This window comes from Gopherus evgoodei, chromosome 2, assembly GCF_007399415.2.
Source record: "Gopherus evgoodei ecotype Sinaloan lineage chromosome 2, rGopEvg1_v1.p, whole genome shotgun sequence".
NCBI classification, from domain to species: Eukaryota; Metazoa; Chordata; order Testudines; family Testudinidae; genus Gopherus; species Gopherus evgoodei.
Window position 1 is genome coordinate 275,289,911 of NC_044323.1, and position 17,875 is coordinate 275,307,785.

Sequence of the window (17,875 nt, forward strand, 5' to 3'; positions counted from 1 at the left end):
AGCAGGTCCAGTCTTTTCACCTCCCTAATTTTTGGAGTAGAGCCTTGGAAACCCTGGCACTCACTCTGATTGGCCGCATCAACCACCAAAAAGAAAGAGTCTGGGGGAGGATGGGTATATATAGATGTCTGTACCCTTTAGATGGTACAAAATAGCGCTGTTTGGTTCTCTTGGCCTTAGGGGCCAGAGAAGAGGGAGTCTGCCACAGAGATTTTGTTGTGTCCACTACTGTTTTTATCAGTGGCAGGGCAACCCTCAATGGATCCAAGGGAGCGAGGATGTCCACAACAGGGTTTGACTCCTCCACCATCTCCTCTGCCTGTATCCCCAGGCTTTGGGCAGCCTGTCGCAGAAGCTCCTGGAGAACTTGATTGTCCTTGAGAGCTGGGGCCACAGATATCTCCACGACCATTTCATCCAGTGAGGACGAGGAGAAGACTGGCACTGGACCTTGCTCACTGACCTCAGCACCCTTCGGGTCCCTTGGACACAGTATTCGAGAGGCAGTGGTGCTGGTAGTGGGAGACTCAGTACCACGGCCAGTACTGGGGTTGCTAGGTCTGGCGGCTCCAAGCTCGTCAGTGCCGGAGCTGGAGCCCTCGGTGGTGCCATTGACTGGAGGGTTGGTGCCAGAACTGGATGTAACAGTAGGGCTGTCACTTCAGTTGAAGGTGGTATCAGCAGTGCTTGTGGGGAAAAAGGACACCGAAGACGTTGATGCTGACTGGGATCTTGGACTGTGGGCCTGATTCTGACTCTGGCGGTATGCCCAGGATGTCCAAAAAGGCCATTGGGAGGATGGTTGTCACTACTGTGGCCACGGTGCTGGGTAGGGTTGGTGGCTCCAGCATGACCTGGACCTCCTGCTCCTCGATCTGCTGGAGCGATAAGAGTCTGCCTTTGACTCCGAGGTCTCTGAATAGGAGGACCATGGAGGAGCAGTACCCTAGGTCACCAGTGAGCGGTGCCAAGGGTCCAGGAATCAGTGCAGTTCCTCTGTCTGTGCGAGCCATGCTGGAGATGGAGGACGGCAGGATATAATCGCCCGTTTGCCCCTAGAGTGAAAGGGGGTGTGTGCGGTCACCAGTGACTTGTCCCTCCTCTGAGGGGAGGATGACACCAGAGGGCACATCAGGTCCCTAGCAGCCTCGAACATCTCCAGCGGCGATGGTAGCTGCAGGTTGTCGCCTTGGAGATCTGGGGACCGATGAGTGTTCCAACTCGACTGGACCCCAGCCGGAGCAGGAGTCAATGATTCCCTGGAGCTTTCCAGGGTAGAGGCAGTCTGTCTTGAGTCACTTATGGACAGTGCTGACCCCTGGGGTTTCGACAGAGGGGACCAACTCCTCTTCTGCCTCTTCTTGTTTAACGGCACCGGGGACTGAGATCAGTGCTGCACCGAGGCTGGCTTCTTATGGCCCGAGCCATAGCGGTGCTGAGGGGCCTTAGAGTCCTTGGTTGGTGCAGGTTTGCACACCATCAGCGCCAGAGCACTGTGCACTGATGAAATACTGAGCACCGGTTTGGCTGGTCCTGGGTTGGAGTGTGGCTGTAGCACCGCCTCCATTAACAGAAGTTTAAGTCTCTGTTGCCGGTCTTTGAGGGTTCTGGGATGGAAACCCTTACAGATTTGGCACTTTTCTTCCTGTGACTCTCTCTGAGGCACCACAGACAGGAAGAGAGAGGTCACTCTTAGGCATAAACTTGCCTCAGTCCTCATGGAACTTGAAGCCTGGAGACCTTGGTATACTGCAAAGGGGAAAATATGGTCAGGGGCGAGGGGGAACCCCCCCCAAACTAATAACTTCTATTAAAGAAATAACTATTAACTAAGAAAACTATTTACATGGTATGCTATAAGACACTGCTAAAGAGCTTGTTACAAGAGTGAGCGATGTTCCAGATAGCCATCACCGGCGGAAAGGAGGAACTGAAGGGGGTGGAGAGTCGGCAGGGCTTATACTGGGCGCCATAAAGGCACAACTTTAGGGGGTGCCCAGGCTAACTCTAAGGATGCTGCTAAGGGAAAAAAATCTTCCAGCTGGCGTGCATGCAGCACACACACCCCTGCTTGGAATAGACATGAACAACCACTTGAAGAATGAAGAATTGTTTGCCATCCGATTGCCTACTCTCCTAGCTTGATAAAGCCCCTCTGAAGTTCCTCATAATCTATTCTCAACTTGACTAACCTAAATAAACTTGTCTTATGTGCAAGTTTTGCTACCTCACTGCACACAAACATTAATAAATATAGTATATAACATGAGACCTAGTATGGAACCAGGATGCACCCTCCAGTTAACCTTTCACCATGATGAAAACTGACCCTTTATTTCTAGTCTTCGTTTCTGGTCTCTTAAACAGTTTTTGATCTAAGACCATACTTTCCCCCAACCCACTCAGTATTTAGTTTCTTCAGTAGACTTGTGTGGTACCTTGTCAACAGCCTTTGAAATTCAAAAAATGTCAGCTGGTTCCACTTTATCCACTACTTTACTGAGACTATTTTTTTCAAAATCAATATACTACCTATAGATCTAAGACTTTACTGGTCTGAATTCCCCAGATCACTGCTTGTGCCTCTTCAATAAGACAACATTTGCTACCATTCAGTGTGTGTGAGTGAGTGAGTGTGTGTGTGTGAGACACACACACACACACACAGACACTCTGCGTATTTTTGTTAGCAGCTCACTCACTTCTGCTGCTGTCTGAACTTACAAGACAGTATACTGACATGCTCTCACCCCCCAAAACCCACTATCCCCCCACATACACACAAACACACTCCCTGTCACACTCCACCCCATCCCATTTGAAAAGCACATTGTAGTCACTTGCATGCTGGTAGAACTACCACAATGCACTGCTCTCTCTGGCCACTGCAAGAGCTGCTAATGTGGCCATGCCACAGTGCGCTGTCAGCTGTCAGTGTGGACAGACAGCAGCGCGTTCCCTACTGTGCTCTACGAAAGCTGGTTTAACTCAAAGCACTCTACATCTGCAAGTGTAGCCATGCCCATAGTTGGGTAAGTGATGATGAGATTGGCCTGGTTGGAACACTTATAAAAATATTTGAAGGATATCAACATTAAGAATAGAGAAGCATTTAGAATAAAAATATAAAATAAAGGATGAAATTGAGAAGTTTAAAATTAATAATGTACAATAGGAAACAATATTTCATTAATAAGAAGAGTAGCTCATTGATCCCCTAGGTCTTAATCTCTAGATTCTGTGACTGCTCACTTACCATTGCAATCTCTCTCTTCAGAGTTTTCCATTATTTGAGAATTGGGAATTTCTTCATTACATCTTTCACTTTCCCTTCTCAGTTCTAAAAGTACAGGAGTCTTATTGGTTTCCTTTTCAGATCCATGCTTAGCATGGTCACAGATGACTCTCTCTTTCCTACCTTCTGCCTCAGATTTGTTTTCACAACCATTTGTCTGCCGTTCCTGAAGAGCAGTTTCCCCTTCCTCCACTGAAGAATCACGTGTGACCTCAGCTTCAGTCTGATCCACACTGGAGTCATGATTTTCCAGCAACACCTCTCCATCACTCTCAATTTCATCTTGCTCTTCCTCTGGAATTTTGTTCTCTTTATTGAACTGAAAAATCTTCCTCCTCTTTTTTATACTACCCAAGGACCACCTATTCTTTCTGCGAGGTTTTTTCTTTGATAAAGCTACAAAAGAGTAACCCCAAAATCTGTCAGTTTTTTAAATTGATATCTACATCCCAAGTTCTTCCTTACTTGATGAGCACGAAAAATGACCAAAGAAAAGGTTACTCACCATGCTGAGTAACCGAGGTTCTTTGAGATGTCTCCCCCTATGGGTGCTCCACTGAAGGTGCATCAGTTTCCTCTGTGCCTGGGATTGGAGATCTTCGGTAGCAATGCCAATTGGGCTGTGTACGTGCTTCTTCCCATCTCGTGCAGTGGATGATATCTATATATAGCACTGTGCAGTCCAATTGCCCTCTGTTCCTTCTCTAACACAAAAAACTTATCTTTGAGCTCTAAAGCAGAGGGGAGGCAGGCAGGTAGTGGAGCACCCATAGGGACACACACATCTCGGAGAACTTCAGTTACTACACAGGGTGGGTAACCTTCTCTTATTCTTCAAGTAATGTCCCTATGCGTGTTCCACTGTAGGTGACTGGGGCCTGGTCTACACTACGTGTTTAAACCGATTTTAGCAGCGTTAAACCGATTTAACGCCGCACCCGTCCACACTACGAGGCCCTTTATATTGATAAAAAGGGCTCTTTAAATCGGTTTCTGTACTCCTTCCCGACGAGAGGAGTAGCGCTAAAATCGGTATTACCATATCGGATTAGGGTTAGTGTGGCCGCAAATCGACGGTACTGGCCTCCGGGCAGTATCCCACAGTGCACCATTGTGATTGCTCTGGACAGCAAACCGAACTCGGATGCACTGGCCAGGTAAACAGGAAAAGCCCCGCGAACTTTTGAATTGCATTTCCTGTTTGCCCAGCATGGAGCTCTGATCAGCGATGCAGTCCCAAATCCAAAAAGAGCTCCAGCATGGACCGTACGGGAGATACAGGATCTGATCGCTGTATGTGGAGACGAATCTGTTATATCAGAGCTCCGTTACAGAAGACGAAATGCTAAAGTGTTTGAAAAAAAATCTCCAGGCTACACAGTGCTGCGTGACAAGCGTAACGGGAAGCCAAAGAATCAAAATGGACGTTCATGGAGGGGATACTGAGGACTCCAGCTATCCCACAGTCCACAGCAATCTCCAAAAAGTATTTGCATTCTTGGCTGATCTCCCAATGCCTGTAGGTTCAAACACATTGTCTGGTGTGGTTCAAGGTATAGCTCGTCAATTTACTCCCTCCCCCCCCCCATGTGAAAGAAAAGGGAAAAAAATCGTTTGACTTTTTTTAATGTCACCCTATGTGTACTGAATGCTGCTGGTAGATGCGATGCTGCAGCAGTAAAGAGCAGTATCCGCTCCTCTTCCCTCCCCGGTGGCAGACGGTACAATATGCTTGATAGCTGCTGAGTACTCCTGGCTGGCCTCAGGTGAGGCCGGCAGAAGGGGTGGGGGGGGGGGGGCGCCTGGGTAAAAATAGGAATGATTCCTGGTCATTCCCAGTAGATGGTACAGAACGGCTGGTAACCGTCCTCATCATAGCAACTGGGGGCTGAGCTTCAATCAGCCCCCTTTCTTTCATGTGTAAAGAAAAGATTCTGTACTGCCTGGACTATCATAGCAGTGGGATGCTTGGCTTCTCTCCCCCACACAGCTTAATGTCCTGCCTGGACTATCATAGCAGCTGGAGGCTGCCTCCCCCTCATTTTATCTCACTAACAAGTCACTGTTTCTTATTCCTGCATTCTTTATAACTTCATGACACAAATGGGGGGGGACACTGCCATGGTAGCCCAGGAAGGTTGGGGAGGGAAGCAACAGGTGGGGTTGTTGCAGGGGCACCCCCTAGAATGGCATGTAGCTCATCATTTCTGCGGGATCTGACATGGAGCAGCTGTGCTCTCTGATGTACTAGAGAACCAGTGTACTTGCCCCATATTCTAGGCAGGACTGATTATTTTTAGATACTATAAAGGAGGGATTGACTCGGGGAGTCATTCCCATTTTTGCCTTTGTGCCTCCGGCCCACCTCAGCCAGGGGCACCCATGATAGCAGCAGACAGTACAGAACGACAGATAACCGTCTCTGCCATCATGCAAAAGCAAATGCATGCTGCTCTGTAGTGCTGCAGTATCGCCTCTGTCAACAGCATCCAGTACACATACGGTGACAGTAAAAAAAAGCTGAATGGGCTCCATGGTTGCCGTGTTATGGCATCTGCCAGACCAATCCAGGGAAAAAGGGAGCGAAATGATTGTCTGCCGTTGCTTTCCCGGAGGAACGAATGAGTGACAACATTTACCCAGAACCACCCGCGACAATGATTTTTGCCGTATCAGGCACTGGGATCTCAACCCAGAATTCCAAGGGGCGGGGGAGACTGCGGGAACTATGGGATAGCTACGGAATAGCTACTCACAGTGCAACGCTCCAGAAATTGACCCTAGCCTCGGACCATGGATGCACACCTCTGAATTAATGTGCTTAGTGTGGCCTCGTGCACTCGACTTTATACAATCTGTTTTACAAAACCGATTTATGTAAAATCGGAATAATCCCGTAGTGTAGATATACCCTGGGACTGGGGCTTCAGAGTGGTGTCCAATAAGGAGAAGAGGAGGACAGTGCATCATATGAGCACTGCTATCAACAATCTCCAATCCCAGGCAAAGAAGGTGCTGCCACACCTACAGTGGAGCACCCATAGGGACACTACTCAAAGAAGAATGTAAGTATTTTAATGCTACACCCGTCTTGACAAGTCACAGGTTTGCTATTAGATTTAAAAGCATTAAAAGTTAATTATGCAATAGGATTCACAAAAGTTATCAACTTAAAATTATGTGGGGAGAATTCTTATGTTATTAAATTATATGTAGTGACAAACAAAATAAGCACTTTACAAAAACACTTGAATAAGACCCATTCTCTGGCACAAAAACAGTTTACGCCACTGTCAAGACAAAAAATTGAGACCACTATTCAGGTAACCGCAGATGTAGATAGATCGTTAACAAGACAACCAAAATCAGAACATCTCATGGAGTAGGTGGTTTTATGGACTGATTTGAAGAAGTAATTGCAACTGTACAAGGTTCAAGAGTCCTCCTACTGGACACTTTCCAGATTGTATATGAAACTCTACCCTTATCTTGCTACTTATCTTGCATGGAATGGAGTTTGCTTATGTCTTCCATAATGGAAGGACCCTTTGTCTTGATTGAGTGCAATACCAAAGAACATAGGTGAAATCTTGGTCCCAGTTAAATGAATGAGAGTTTTGCCGTTGGAGTTCAGTGAGCCCAGGATTTCACAATATATTGTCTAATCTGGTTTACACTTAAACTGAACTGGAAGCTAAACTTATTTGTACTTCAAATCCTTTTCGCAGTGTAGGGAAAAGGTGTGAACATGAAACTGTTTTCCCTTCAGACATCTACAACTTATGCTCCCACATTCATTTGCTTATTTTGCAGCTGTCTATTTGTTCTTGTCTGGAGTTACAGTAAGAAGCGGAGACTTGCCTTACAGGGAGTATTATGGCTCATATTTGGGGGAGGCTTGAGGGAGGAGAGGAGAGAAAGGTCATGGCAGGGAAGAAAAGGATTAAGGCTGTCTCCAACTGAAAAAGATTTGAGAAGTCTTCAGAAATTGTTAAAATGGAAAATCTTGTTTTAAGTACGGACATGCTTGGTCAAGTTGTGAAAAAAAAGTCTTAAGAGACTACTTGCCATTAGAAAGGAAAGGTGAGCTGGAATCCACAGGCATAGCAGGTATCTTCATTTTTTCACTACACTCAAGATCCAATTTCTTACATTCAGATATGGAGCTCTGCTTTGGCATCACATAATAGTAAGATGGAGCATATTTTGAAGAGCTGCAACCTTGAAATGAAAAAAAGTCATACAGTAAAGGACTGTCTAAATATCTGTATCAAGAAAGAGACAAACTTTATTATCCCTGGCATTAAACACACACCTCTTTTCTTGCGAGACTCCTGAATTTCTTCACACAGTTGTTCAAAGTCTTCATCCATTTCTTCCTTGACTATTGCATAGGCTGTATCTCTCAGAGTACAGGCTCTATGTCTGATGAGACGATCTGAAAGTTAAATGGACAGAACTAAATACTTTCCAACAATGTTATTTGCTTTTATCACAGACAAAAGTTCAGCTCTTCACTATTAATTACATGTGTGTTTTGAAAAGATGGTTTCAGTTTATAATTTTAGCATAACATATTATATAATAGGGCAACACAGAAAGGATAGCAAAAATTAAACCAGAAGTAAATGCTTCAAGCACAAAGTTTTACACAACAATACTTAAAATCTAGTCAGCAATGTTTCCCAGTGGACATTTAAGTTATTTAATCCACAATATTAAAGCTACAGTATTGTCACCCTATACATTTTTAAAGGTTGTTTACAGTAATGGAATAAAATGAATTCTCACCTCCTGGGTCTCTATCTGGATTGTACTCTAAAGCATTGCTACAGATTAGATCAATATCTCTCAGATAGTCTCTTGCAGTCAGATATTGATGCAGGTCAATTTTACAGATAACTGTTGAAAGGTCCATTGGCTGTTTGATAACTGTGACATAATCAGGCACCTACAAATGAAATATAAAAATGTGTTAAAAAGTTTTGTAATTCAACTTTCTTCGCAGCTGACAAATTAAGGATCATATACCCTCAGTTAAATGAGTTGCTCCAAACAATGCTGAGTATGTATGCTGTTTGTCTGCAGAAGTTATTCAGATTTACTATGAGGTTTCTTGAAAATGTAAGTTTTGATATCATGTTATATACAGCTCCCAAGTTCTTATTTGCACAGAAGATTAAATCTGGTGTTATTTTGTCATATATTCTTGTTGTATTGTAATGGTTTCATTGTTACTTATTTCTAAACCTATAATTGTCATCTAATTGAGATGCAGTATACTTAATCTGACAGATTTTCTTTATCAGACATTCAAAGTTTTAACCCTTCTCTCCCTCTAACTATATTTCTAAGTTCAATTTTCTTCTGTCAAGAGTTGCAAGTGGTTCCCATCATTTCATTAAAAATAAATAAATAAATAAAATAAAAAAAACACAAACCCCCCACCACACTAAACCAATTACCTTCAGCACTCTCGAGGGAAACTAGATATTGTAATACCTAGCTCAGCAATGAGATTCCCCTCAGCCTGTCTCAGACTCTAAGGCCAGAAAGGACCATCATGATCATTTAGGCAGACCTCCTGCACAAAACCTTACCCACCCACTCTTGTAATAGAGGACTCATAACCTCTGGTTAAGTTACTGAAGTCCTCAATCTTTATTTGAAGATTTCAAGTTACTGAGAATCGACATTTTACTCTACTTTAAGCCAGTAAATGACCGAGGCCTCACATGCAGAGGAAGGTAAAATCCTCCAGGGTCTCTGCCAATCTGACCTAGGGGAAAATTCATTCCTGACCCCAAATATGGTGATCAGTTAGGTCCTGCCCATATGCTCAGAGTCTACCATCCACCTGGGAAAGAATACTCTGTACTAACTCAGAGCCCTCCCATCTAGTGTCCCATCTTCAGCAGTTGGGGATATCTGCTAACAGCAGTCACACATAGTATGATTAGATGCCTACAGTAGCAGATAGCCTATCCCCTCCATAAACTCATTAAGCGGTCTTGAAACAAGTTGTTTTTTTGCTCCCAATACTCCCCTTGGAAGGCTGTTTCAGAACTTCACTCATCTGATAGTTAGAAATCTTTATCTAGTTTCAAGCCTAAAACTTATTGATGGCCAGTTTATATCCATTTGCTCTTGTATCAACATTGGCCCTTAACTTAAACAACTTCTCTTCCTCCCTAGTACTTATCCATCTCATGTATTTATAGACAGCAACCACATCCGCCCTCAGCCTTCATTTGTCCTCTTATAAGGTAGGTTCTCTATTCCTCTGATCAACCTAGTAGCCCTTTTCTGAACCTGTTTGAAGTTTGAATTCATCTTTTTTAAACATAGGAAACCAGAGCTGTGCACAGTATTCCAGATGAGGTATCACCAGTGCTTGTAGAATGGTAACAACACTTCCTTATCTCTACTGGAAATATCTCATCTGATGCATCCTAGGATTCCATCAGCCCTTTTCACAGCTGCATCACACTAGAGGCTCATAGTTAGTCTGTAATCGACTAATACACCCATGTCTTTCTCCTCTGTTGCTTCCAACGGATACATCCCCAGCTTATAGTACAAATCCTTGTTGTGAGTCTCCAAGTGCATATCCCATCTGGAACACACTCCTGGGGGAATTTTGAGCCATTGTGCAATGCAGATTTGGGGGAAAATTAATATTATGTGCAGAATTTCCTTTTCCTCCCACAGAAATGGTCTGCAGAGCTGCTGGCTGCCACTAGGGGACACTGGACAAGGCAGAGCTCAGCTCATGAATAGACCACACTGCTGGAGGCAGGGGGAGGTACCTGCAAGGTTGCCTGCAGCTGTAGTACCCCAGCACACCCTTAAGGAAGGGGGCAGCATGCAGTAAACTCCCTACAAGCCTGGGACCCAGCATCCGGCTGTTTCTCCTTCTGGATCCTAAGCTTGGGGGTGGAGAGGAGGGTGGGAGGGCAGGGGGCATTGGTTTGCAGGTGTCTGGGCTGGGGGCGGAAATTGGCTCTAGGGGATGGACAGTGAAGGTGTCAAAGAGATAGTTAAGGGTTAATAGAACAGAACAGAACAGGAGTACTTCATGTCTCGTTTGACTGTAAAGAATTAACAAGATCAGTGAGCCTGGCTGTCACCTGACCAGAGGACAGGATACTTTCAAATCTTGAGGGAGGGAAGTTTTTGTGTGTGCTGTTAGTTTTGGTTGTTGTTCACTCTGGGGGCTCAGAGGGACCAGACGTGCAACCAGGTTTTTCTCCAATCTCTCTGATACAGGTTCTTATAGATTCAAAATAGTAAATACTAGGTGGTAAGGTGAGTTAGGCTTATGGTTATTTTCTTTATTTGCAAATGTGTATTTGGCTGGAAGGATTTTAATTTGTACTTGTATACTTCAGCTGGGAGGGTATTCCCAGTGTCTATAGCTAAAAGACCCTGTACCTATTCCATTTTAAATTTACAAAGATAATTTTTACTGTTTTTTCTTTCTTTTATTAAAAGCTTTTCTTGTTTAAGAACCTGATTGTTTTTTATTCTGGTGAGACCCCAGGGGACTGAGTCTGGATCCGCCAGGGAATTGGTGGGGAGAAAGGAGGGAAGGGGGAGAGAAAGGTTAATTTCTCTCTGTGTTAGGATTACTTTCTCTCTCAGGGAGAGTCTGGGAGGGGGATTGAGAAGGAGGGGGAGAAGGTGAATTTTCCTCTCTGTTTAAGATTCAAGGAGTTTGAATCACAGTCATCTTCCAGGGTAACCCAGGGAGGGGAAGCCTGGGAGAGGCAACGGTGGGGGAAAGGGTTTTCTTTCCTTGTGTTAAGATCCAGAGGGACTGGGTCTTGGGGGTCCCCGGGCAAGGTTTTGGGGGGACCAGAGTGTACCAGGCACTGGAATTCCTGGTTGGTGGCAGCGCTACAAGTACTAAGCTGGTAATTGAGCTTAGAGGAATTCATGCTGGTACCCCATCTTTTGGAAGCTAAGGTTCAGAGTGGGGAATTATACCATGACAGCAGGTGTCTGGGCTGGGGGGCACCCCACAGCTGGGCTCTGGAGTGATAGGGGGTGTGGGTGTCTGTCCCCCATGCTTGGCTCTGAGAGGGAGGGGGCAGAGAAACAGGAACTAGGTTGTTGTAGGGGTTTCCTTAACTCTCTATTCCTGGGGGAATGTGTGTGTCTCGGTATTGTTACAGGCATAACTGCTGATAGGTATTTTTGAAATGAATTACAAAATAATTGAAACTAGTGTGATTATAGTGTTATTTTGACAAATAAACATGCAGAATTTTAAAATATTGTGCACAGAATTCCCCTGGGGGTAGGAATTGTATCAAATAACTTACTGAAATCCAGGAAGGATTAGATTTATTGCATTTTCTTTGTCTAGAAAATAGATTCTCTTCTCAAAAGAAGTATCAGGTGGTCTGGCATGACCTACCTTTTGTAAAACCATGTTGTGTTTTATCCTAGTTACCATTATTTCTATGTTCTTAGCTACTCTCTCTTTCAAAATTTGTTCCAAGACCTTGCATACAACTCCCCCCTCCCCTTCCTTTCTTAAATGTAGGTACTATATTTGCAATTCTCCAATTATAGGGTGCAATTCTCCAATTATAGGGTGCAATTCTCCAATTATAGGGTGCAACTCTCGAGTTTACAGACTCATTAAAAATCCTTGCTACTACGCTTGCAATTTCTGTGCCAGTTCTTTTAATATTCTTGGATGCAGATTATCTGGGCCACCCAATTTGGTCCCATTAAGCTGATTGAGCTTGACTTCCACTTCAGATATGGTGATTTCTACCTCCATATCCTCAGTCCCATTAGCCACCCTGCCACGGTCCCCATGCATTATTCTTATTAAAAACTGAAGCCAAATATTTGTTTAGCTGTTGAGCCATGCAGAGGTTATCTTTAATCTCTAGCCCCTCCATGCATAGCAGTTACACTACTTCTTCCTTGTTTTCTTTTTATATATAAAGAATCTTTTGCTATAGGTTTTAAATTTCCTTTGCAAGGTCCAACTCTGTTTGGCTTTTAGCAATTCTCATTTTCCCCCTACATTTTCTATCTCCAAGAAATAGCTTTCCGTTCTCTCCTACTTCCTCCATTACAGTGGGAGCATTACTGATGTTCTTCATGGTGTTCAGTAGCCCTTAAACTATGCTCCTCTCTCCCTGAAGGATGTACATGTCTGAAGAGTGCTAAGCCATTTGTAGTCGATCTTCCAGGAAAAAAGGTAATAAGATCAACTTGTTTCCTCAGTGACACAAAACAGCCACAACTTGTCATTTATTACTTGGTGAATTTTGGTCCAAAGCAACTCTGGAATTCTGTGTCCACTGTTCTCTTACGTATACTGTGCTATCTTTCTTTACCAAAGATCTGGATACATTAGAACCACATATAAAAAACTTAGAAGAATGCAATGTTTGCCCCTAGTATCATAAAGTTACTATTTGAACTCTATTCACTCTTAAAAATCACGGTTACCATTTGAAAACACCGCACTTGCTGCTGAACTTTGAACATGCTAAAACAGATAATGTAGTCTTAACACTTCTGTTGACTGCTGGTTCCACTCTTGTTCCCACAGAAATGACTGATGGCCTACTAACAGTGAGGAAAGCTTTGAGTTTTCTTTTTAATTGAAAACAGTATTAACAACTCTCCTCTGAATAAAAGCTATATTCTTTTTACTGCTGTTACATACATGCCTATACCAAAACCTTTCTGCTGATCATACTGTGGTGGCAACCAATTGCAGTTTCAAACCAAAAAACACAACAAAAAAACACAAGGGTCTTTTACTGAATGCTAAATGTTTAGCTCAACCTTAATTTTACCTCATCTAGGTCAACGGGTTTTGTAAATGCTCTGAAACGTTTGTCAATGGCAAGTCGGTGCGTAACATTCCTCAAGAAAATCCTAAGTTCACGTAATGTATCCTCCTCTTGCTCCTCAAGCCGTTTCACCTCCTCTACTGTCAACTGTCGTGGCTCAGGCGGTGGTGCTACTGGAAGGACTTCTAATGCCTGCAAAACTTAAGTCAAAAAGAGGATTTAAGCCAATTTACAGGGTTTAGTTTTTCAATCAATGCATTCTACAACATTCCAATATTTTAATGAGGTAGAACACAGCTGGTAAAATGATGTTTGTAGCACATCCTAACCTGCTTTCTTTTTTGATTCAGGAGGCTTAGCAGCTTGATTCAGAATTAAATCTTCAAAAAATTTCCTCCTTTCTTCATTTTTAGGCAACTGGATATTGAAAACTTCTCCATAATCATCAACAAATAATTCCTGCACCTAAGAGGGGGAAAAAGGTTATTTATAAAAGACAAGTCACAGGATTCCTGTGATATCACAAAAAAGTGCATTTTATGTACATTTTTATACTAAATTGAAGGAGAAACTGAAGAGCACAATACAGAAGATTAAGTGATAAAAGAATTAGTTTCTTGGCTCTAGAAAGCTAGATTCCCTTAATGACTTAAAATAAGGCCTTCATAGAAGCAGCCACATGTGGAATATGAAATAAATTCTTTTCACTTGGCCCCCCAAATTGAAGACTGTTGTATTAAAGTGCGTCACTGAACTGCAGACTACACTACACTGACAGCTAAACAAAAACAAAAAAAAACAACCGTAGTGCAGAACCCCCATATTCATTCTCTCTCTCTCTCTCTCTCTCTCTCTCTCTCTCTCTCTCTCTCTCTCTCTCTCAAATTAGATATTTTTAATTACAGGTTACTAATTTTTACTTTTTCTCCATGTCATCGTCTTAAATTGCTAATGTGGACATTTTGTACTTGTTTCTTTAGTTTCCTAATATGTAGAAATTCAGATTCTACATAAAGATATTTCTTCTACTAAAGTAGTAAACATCTTCACTGAAAGACAAATCCAGGGCCTCATTATCTGTGAGATCATCACAAACTCAAAAAGACAACATTGATAAGCAAGTGGCCTGTACTATATTTGCAACCAACACCACCTTCTACAAATCAAGAAAGCTGAAATATTTCAACAAGGCTGTAGTCTTTCATCAGGGTTTGCTGTAATAAGTAATACTATTTTTGGCCATGATACTGACAACACATATACAGATGCTTAACTTTAAGCACATAAGTAGTCCCCTTGAAGTTGATACGATTGTTTATATGGAGTAATGTTCCATACCTGTCTGAATGTTTTCAGGGTCAGGGCCTTAATTTTCAATATTTTGGTTCTCTCTCTTGTAACAGCAGTTTTATAAAATTCAAGTAGGAAACCCAGCAGTAGGGGCATTAAAACAAAAGCAGCATTTCTAAATTCCGTTCCTTCAAAATTTTAAAGTTGCAATAGCACAAATTTTCAAATTAGTTTTCACAAAACCTCAACAAGATTTAAATCAATGACAGAAAAACTACACATCATTTAAAGCTTCTTGACTTAAGCCACTGTACCCTGTTTGGTATTCAAGATTTGGTAGGCTACTTGGAATTTTGTTATCCAGAAGACATTTGGGTCTTTTAGTACTGGGAAGGGGCTGCATCTCCTTTGAGTAGGACAAATGCAACTTTAAGTTTAGTGAATGTCTGAAAAAGTGATCTTTGCCTCCTCACTAATCCCAAACAGCAATTAGCTTCCCAATTCACTTTGTCCAAAATATACCACTACACCACATCCAAGAGCAATGGATAAGCACATTAGTATGATGATTCTAGTAAAACCAGTACCGGAATAGTTTATACTGATATTTTTAAAAACTGTCATTAGACTTCAGTGTTAACACTACATTGTGTTGAATGGGAGGACTTTGAAACAGTATCTCAGAGAAGTAGAGTATCTACAGGCTCAGTCATTACATTTGTTAACATTCAGGAGTTTTTCTTCTCAGCTTTTTAAAACACAGATTCTGGAGCACAAACATGTGGCTGCATAATCATATTGCTTATATGAGTCCTGCAATTACTGAATAAATTTTTTTTGACGAGTAAACACTTAAGTTACCTTACATAACTTCTCTCCTGACATCTACTGTGAAACAGTATTTTTCTACAAATGAAATCTACCGTAAGAAAGGATATTTGTATTTGCTTCTTGCTATGTTTGCCCAAAAGATCACAATCTTGACAGGTTCATAAACCACCAGATCTAGATTAATATTAAAAAGTTATTTGAATTGAAGAGATGAGGATTATATTAAATGCACTGGCAAACAGTACCTCTTCTGGTAGGGCTGCATGATGTACATCTGATGTTGCAAGCAGCAGAACTGGAGCAAATGATGGAATATTCTGTAATAATGTTGTAAATGTAGCTTTCAAAGTGAATCCAACAGTCTCCCACCATAAGTGGACATGTGGAATGTATAATATACTTGGTGCTGTTCTTTTGGCTTCATGGATTAACTAGTAAAAGAAAAGTACTGATTTAGGAATACTGAGAAACACGTTAATAGGTCCCTAACAAATAATTAAAGATCAACTAGTCACTCCTATTTCACAGCTGATATACTAAGCAAGCAACAACTGGGAAAGAACAATTCTTAATACTGAGGCAAACTTCTACCTTGCATCGACTATAAAACAAACCTAGTCATAAATTATAGGTAATTTTGTATAATTTTATTACAATTAATAATGTCGTGCCTAGAGTAGAGGAAAAAACAAACAGCCAGGACTGAAGCCTATTTGAATATTACTATAGGCATGACTCTTCCAGAGAGAGGTAGAAACATTAAGAAAACGTGCACTGATCTAGGTCAAGGAATTTTAACAACACTTTGCTCTGGGATTTTAATTAGCTTCTTATTGTGCACTGTTTACCAGTGGAGACACCAAGAAAGTGGTATGGGGGAAGAATTAATTTTGATGGGATGAGGATAATCATTGTTAGTCTGCCAGCATGGATTCTAATGAAAGATCAATGTGTATTTTGGAAAACTGTCTCCTACCTTCCTTCTGGAAAGATGAAACAAACTGGGAGCAAGAAAAGATGAATCATTTTAAGATGAGAACCTTTGCTGCCAGAGATCAGACAGGGAGGATGGATGTCCAGCCCAGTAGTTAGAGAGCTGACTTGGTCCATGGAATACCTAAGTTCAATTCCCTGGTTTGCCACAAATATCCTGTGTGACCCTGGGCAAGTAACTAGTCTCTCTAGGTCTCAGGTCCCCATCTGTGAAATGAAGGTAATAGTGCTTCCCTACAGAAGTAGATTAAAGATTACAAGGCACTCTGATATTACTCTGATGGGAGCCACTTAAGTGAAAAAACAGACATAACCACAGATTCAGTCAGCAAAAATCATGGTTTCAGATTTCTAAAAGGGGCAATTTTATAGCTATACTAATAGAATGGTTGGGGAACAGCTAAACACGGTCTTACCGGAATAAGTCCCTTAAAATGCAACAGGTGAAATTGCTAAATTATGACTTGCTAAATTTTGAGCAAAAAGTTCTCTGAAAACCCACATTTGGAAAAGATAAGAACATGCTGACATTAGGTAGGGCATGGAGTTTTCCATAACTTTCTTAACTCTCATAAGCTAAATAAAGGTTATGTTAACGAATAATTTAGGATGTTACATATGTACTGAACTATGATATTAAAAGATAGAAAATTGCTGAATGGTTTAAAAAAAATAAAGGAAAAAAGAAAAGGAAACCCTGTTACTAACCTTCCGGAACTACCGTTCTTCAAGATGTATTTCTCATGTTCATTCCAAAGTAGATATATGTGCTTGCCCCAAGCACTGCTGGCCAGAAAGTTTTTCCCTCAGTGATATCTGTCAGGTTGGCCCTGGAGCCTCCTGGGGCTGCAAACTCACAGCACTAGTATAAAAAGGGTCCCACCAACCCTCATCCCCCTCACTTCCTTCTTGTTGGTTAACTTCGATAGAGGGATGGAGGGAGGGGCTTTTGGAATGGTCATGAGCAACACATCTCGACGAACAACAGTTATGGAAGGTTAGTAACAGTTTTTTCTTCTTCACATGCTTGCACATGTCCATTCCAAAGTAGGTGACTCCCAAGAAGCTGTGCAGGTGGAGGGTTCAGAGTTCATTCCATACTGCTTGGTCGAAACCCATGTCATCTCTCACCTGCTGGCTGATAGCGTAATGAGATGCAAAGGTGTGGACTGACAACCATGATTTGGCTCTACCAATGTCCTGTATAGGAATCTGAACTACAAATGCTATTGGAGATACTTGAGACCTTGTGGAATCGCCACCAGGGGAGGAGGAGCAGGGACCTTCACCAGGTCATAGCATGTGTGGATACAGGAAGCGATCCACGCAGGAATTCTCTAAGCCGAGACTGAAAGGCCTTTCATTTTGTCTGAAAAGGCTGCAAAAAGCAGAGTAGACTTCCAAAATGACTTAGTCCTTTCTATGCAGAAGGCTAGTGCATATCTGACATCCAGCGAGTGGAGTTTCTGTTCCTATCGGTTGGCATGTGGCTTCAGATAGAAAACAGGTAGGAAGATATTCTGGTTACTATGGAGTTACGAGACTACCTTTGAAAGGAAGGCCAATTGTGGCCATATCTGAACCTTGTTCTTGAAGCAGACTGTATAAGGTGCTTCTGACATAAGGGCTTGGATCTCAG

General features: G+C 42.3%; 1 protein-coding gene across 6 annotated transcripts in view; it reads right to left on the reverse strand.

The window, feature by feature from the left end:
• ATAD2 (ATPase family AAA domain containing 2) overlaps positions 1-17,875 on the reverse strand; it is an 87,598-nt gene that overhangs the window by 16,205 nt on the left and 53,518 nt on the right. For 2 of the 6 annotated variants that reach the window (XM_030553778.1, XM_030553777.1), the window contains exons 19-26: positions 15,489-15,674; positions 13,452-13,587; positions 13,126-13,322; positions 8,087-8,246; positions 7,611-7,733; positions 7,364-7,516; positions 3,419-3,691; positions 3,257-3,340 (exon numbers count right to left, since the gene is read on the reverse strand). In XM_030553778.1, the coding sequence (XP_030409638.1) occupies positions 3,257-3,340; positions 3,419-3,691; positions 7,364-7,516; positions 7,611-7,733; positions 8,087-8,246; positions 13,126-13,322; positions 13,452-13,587; positions 15,489-15,674 (1,312 nt within the window). Of the gene's footprint in view, positions 1-3,256; positions 3,692-7,363; positions 7,517-7,610; positions 7,734-8,086; positions 8,247-13,125; positions 13,323-13,451; positions 13,588-15,488; positions 15,675-17,875 lie in introns of all 6 variants that reach the window. The other 4 variants (XM_030553776.1, XM_030553775.1, XM_030553779.1 and 1 more) reach the window with 3 other exon arrangements.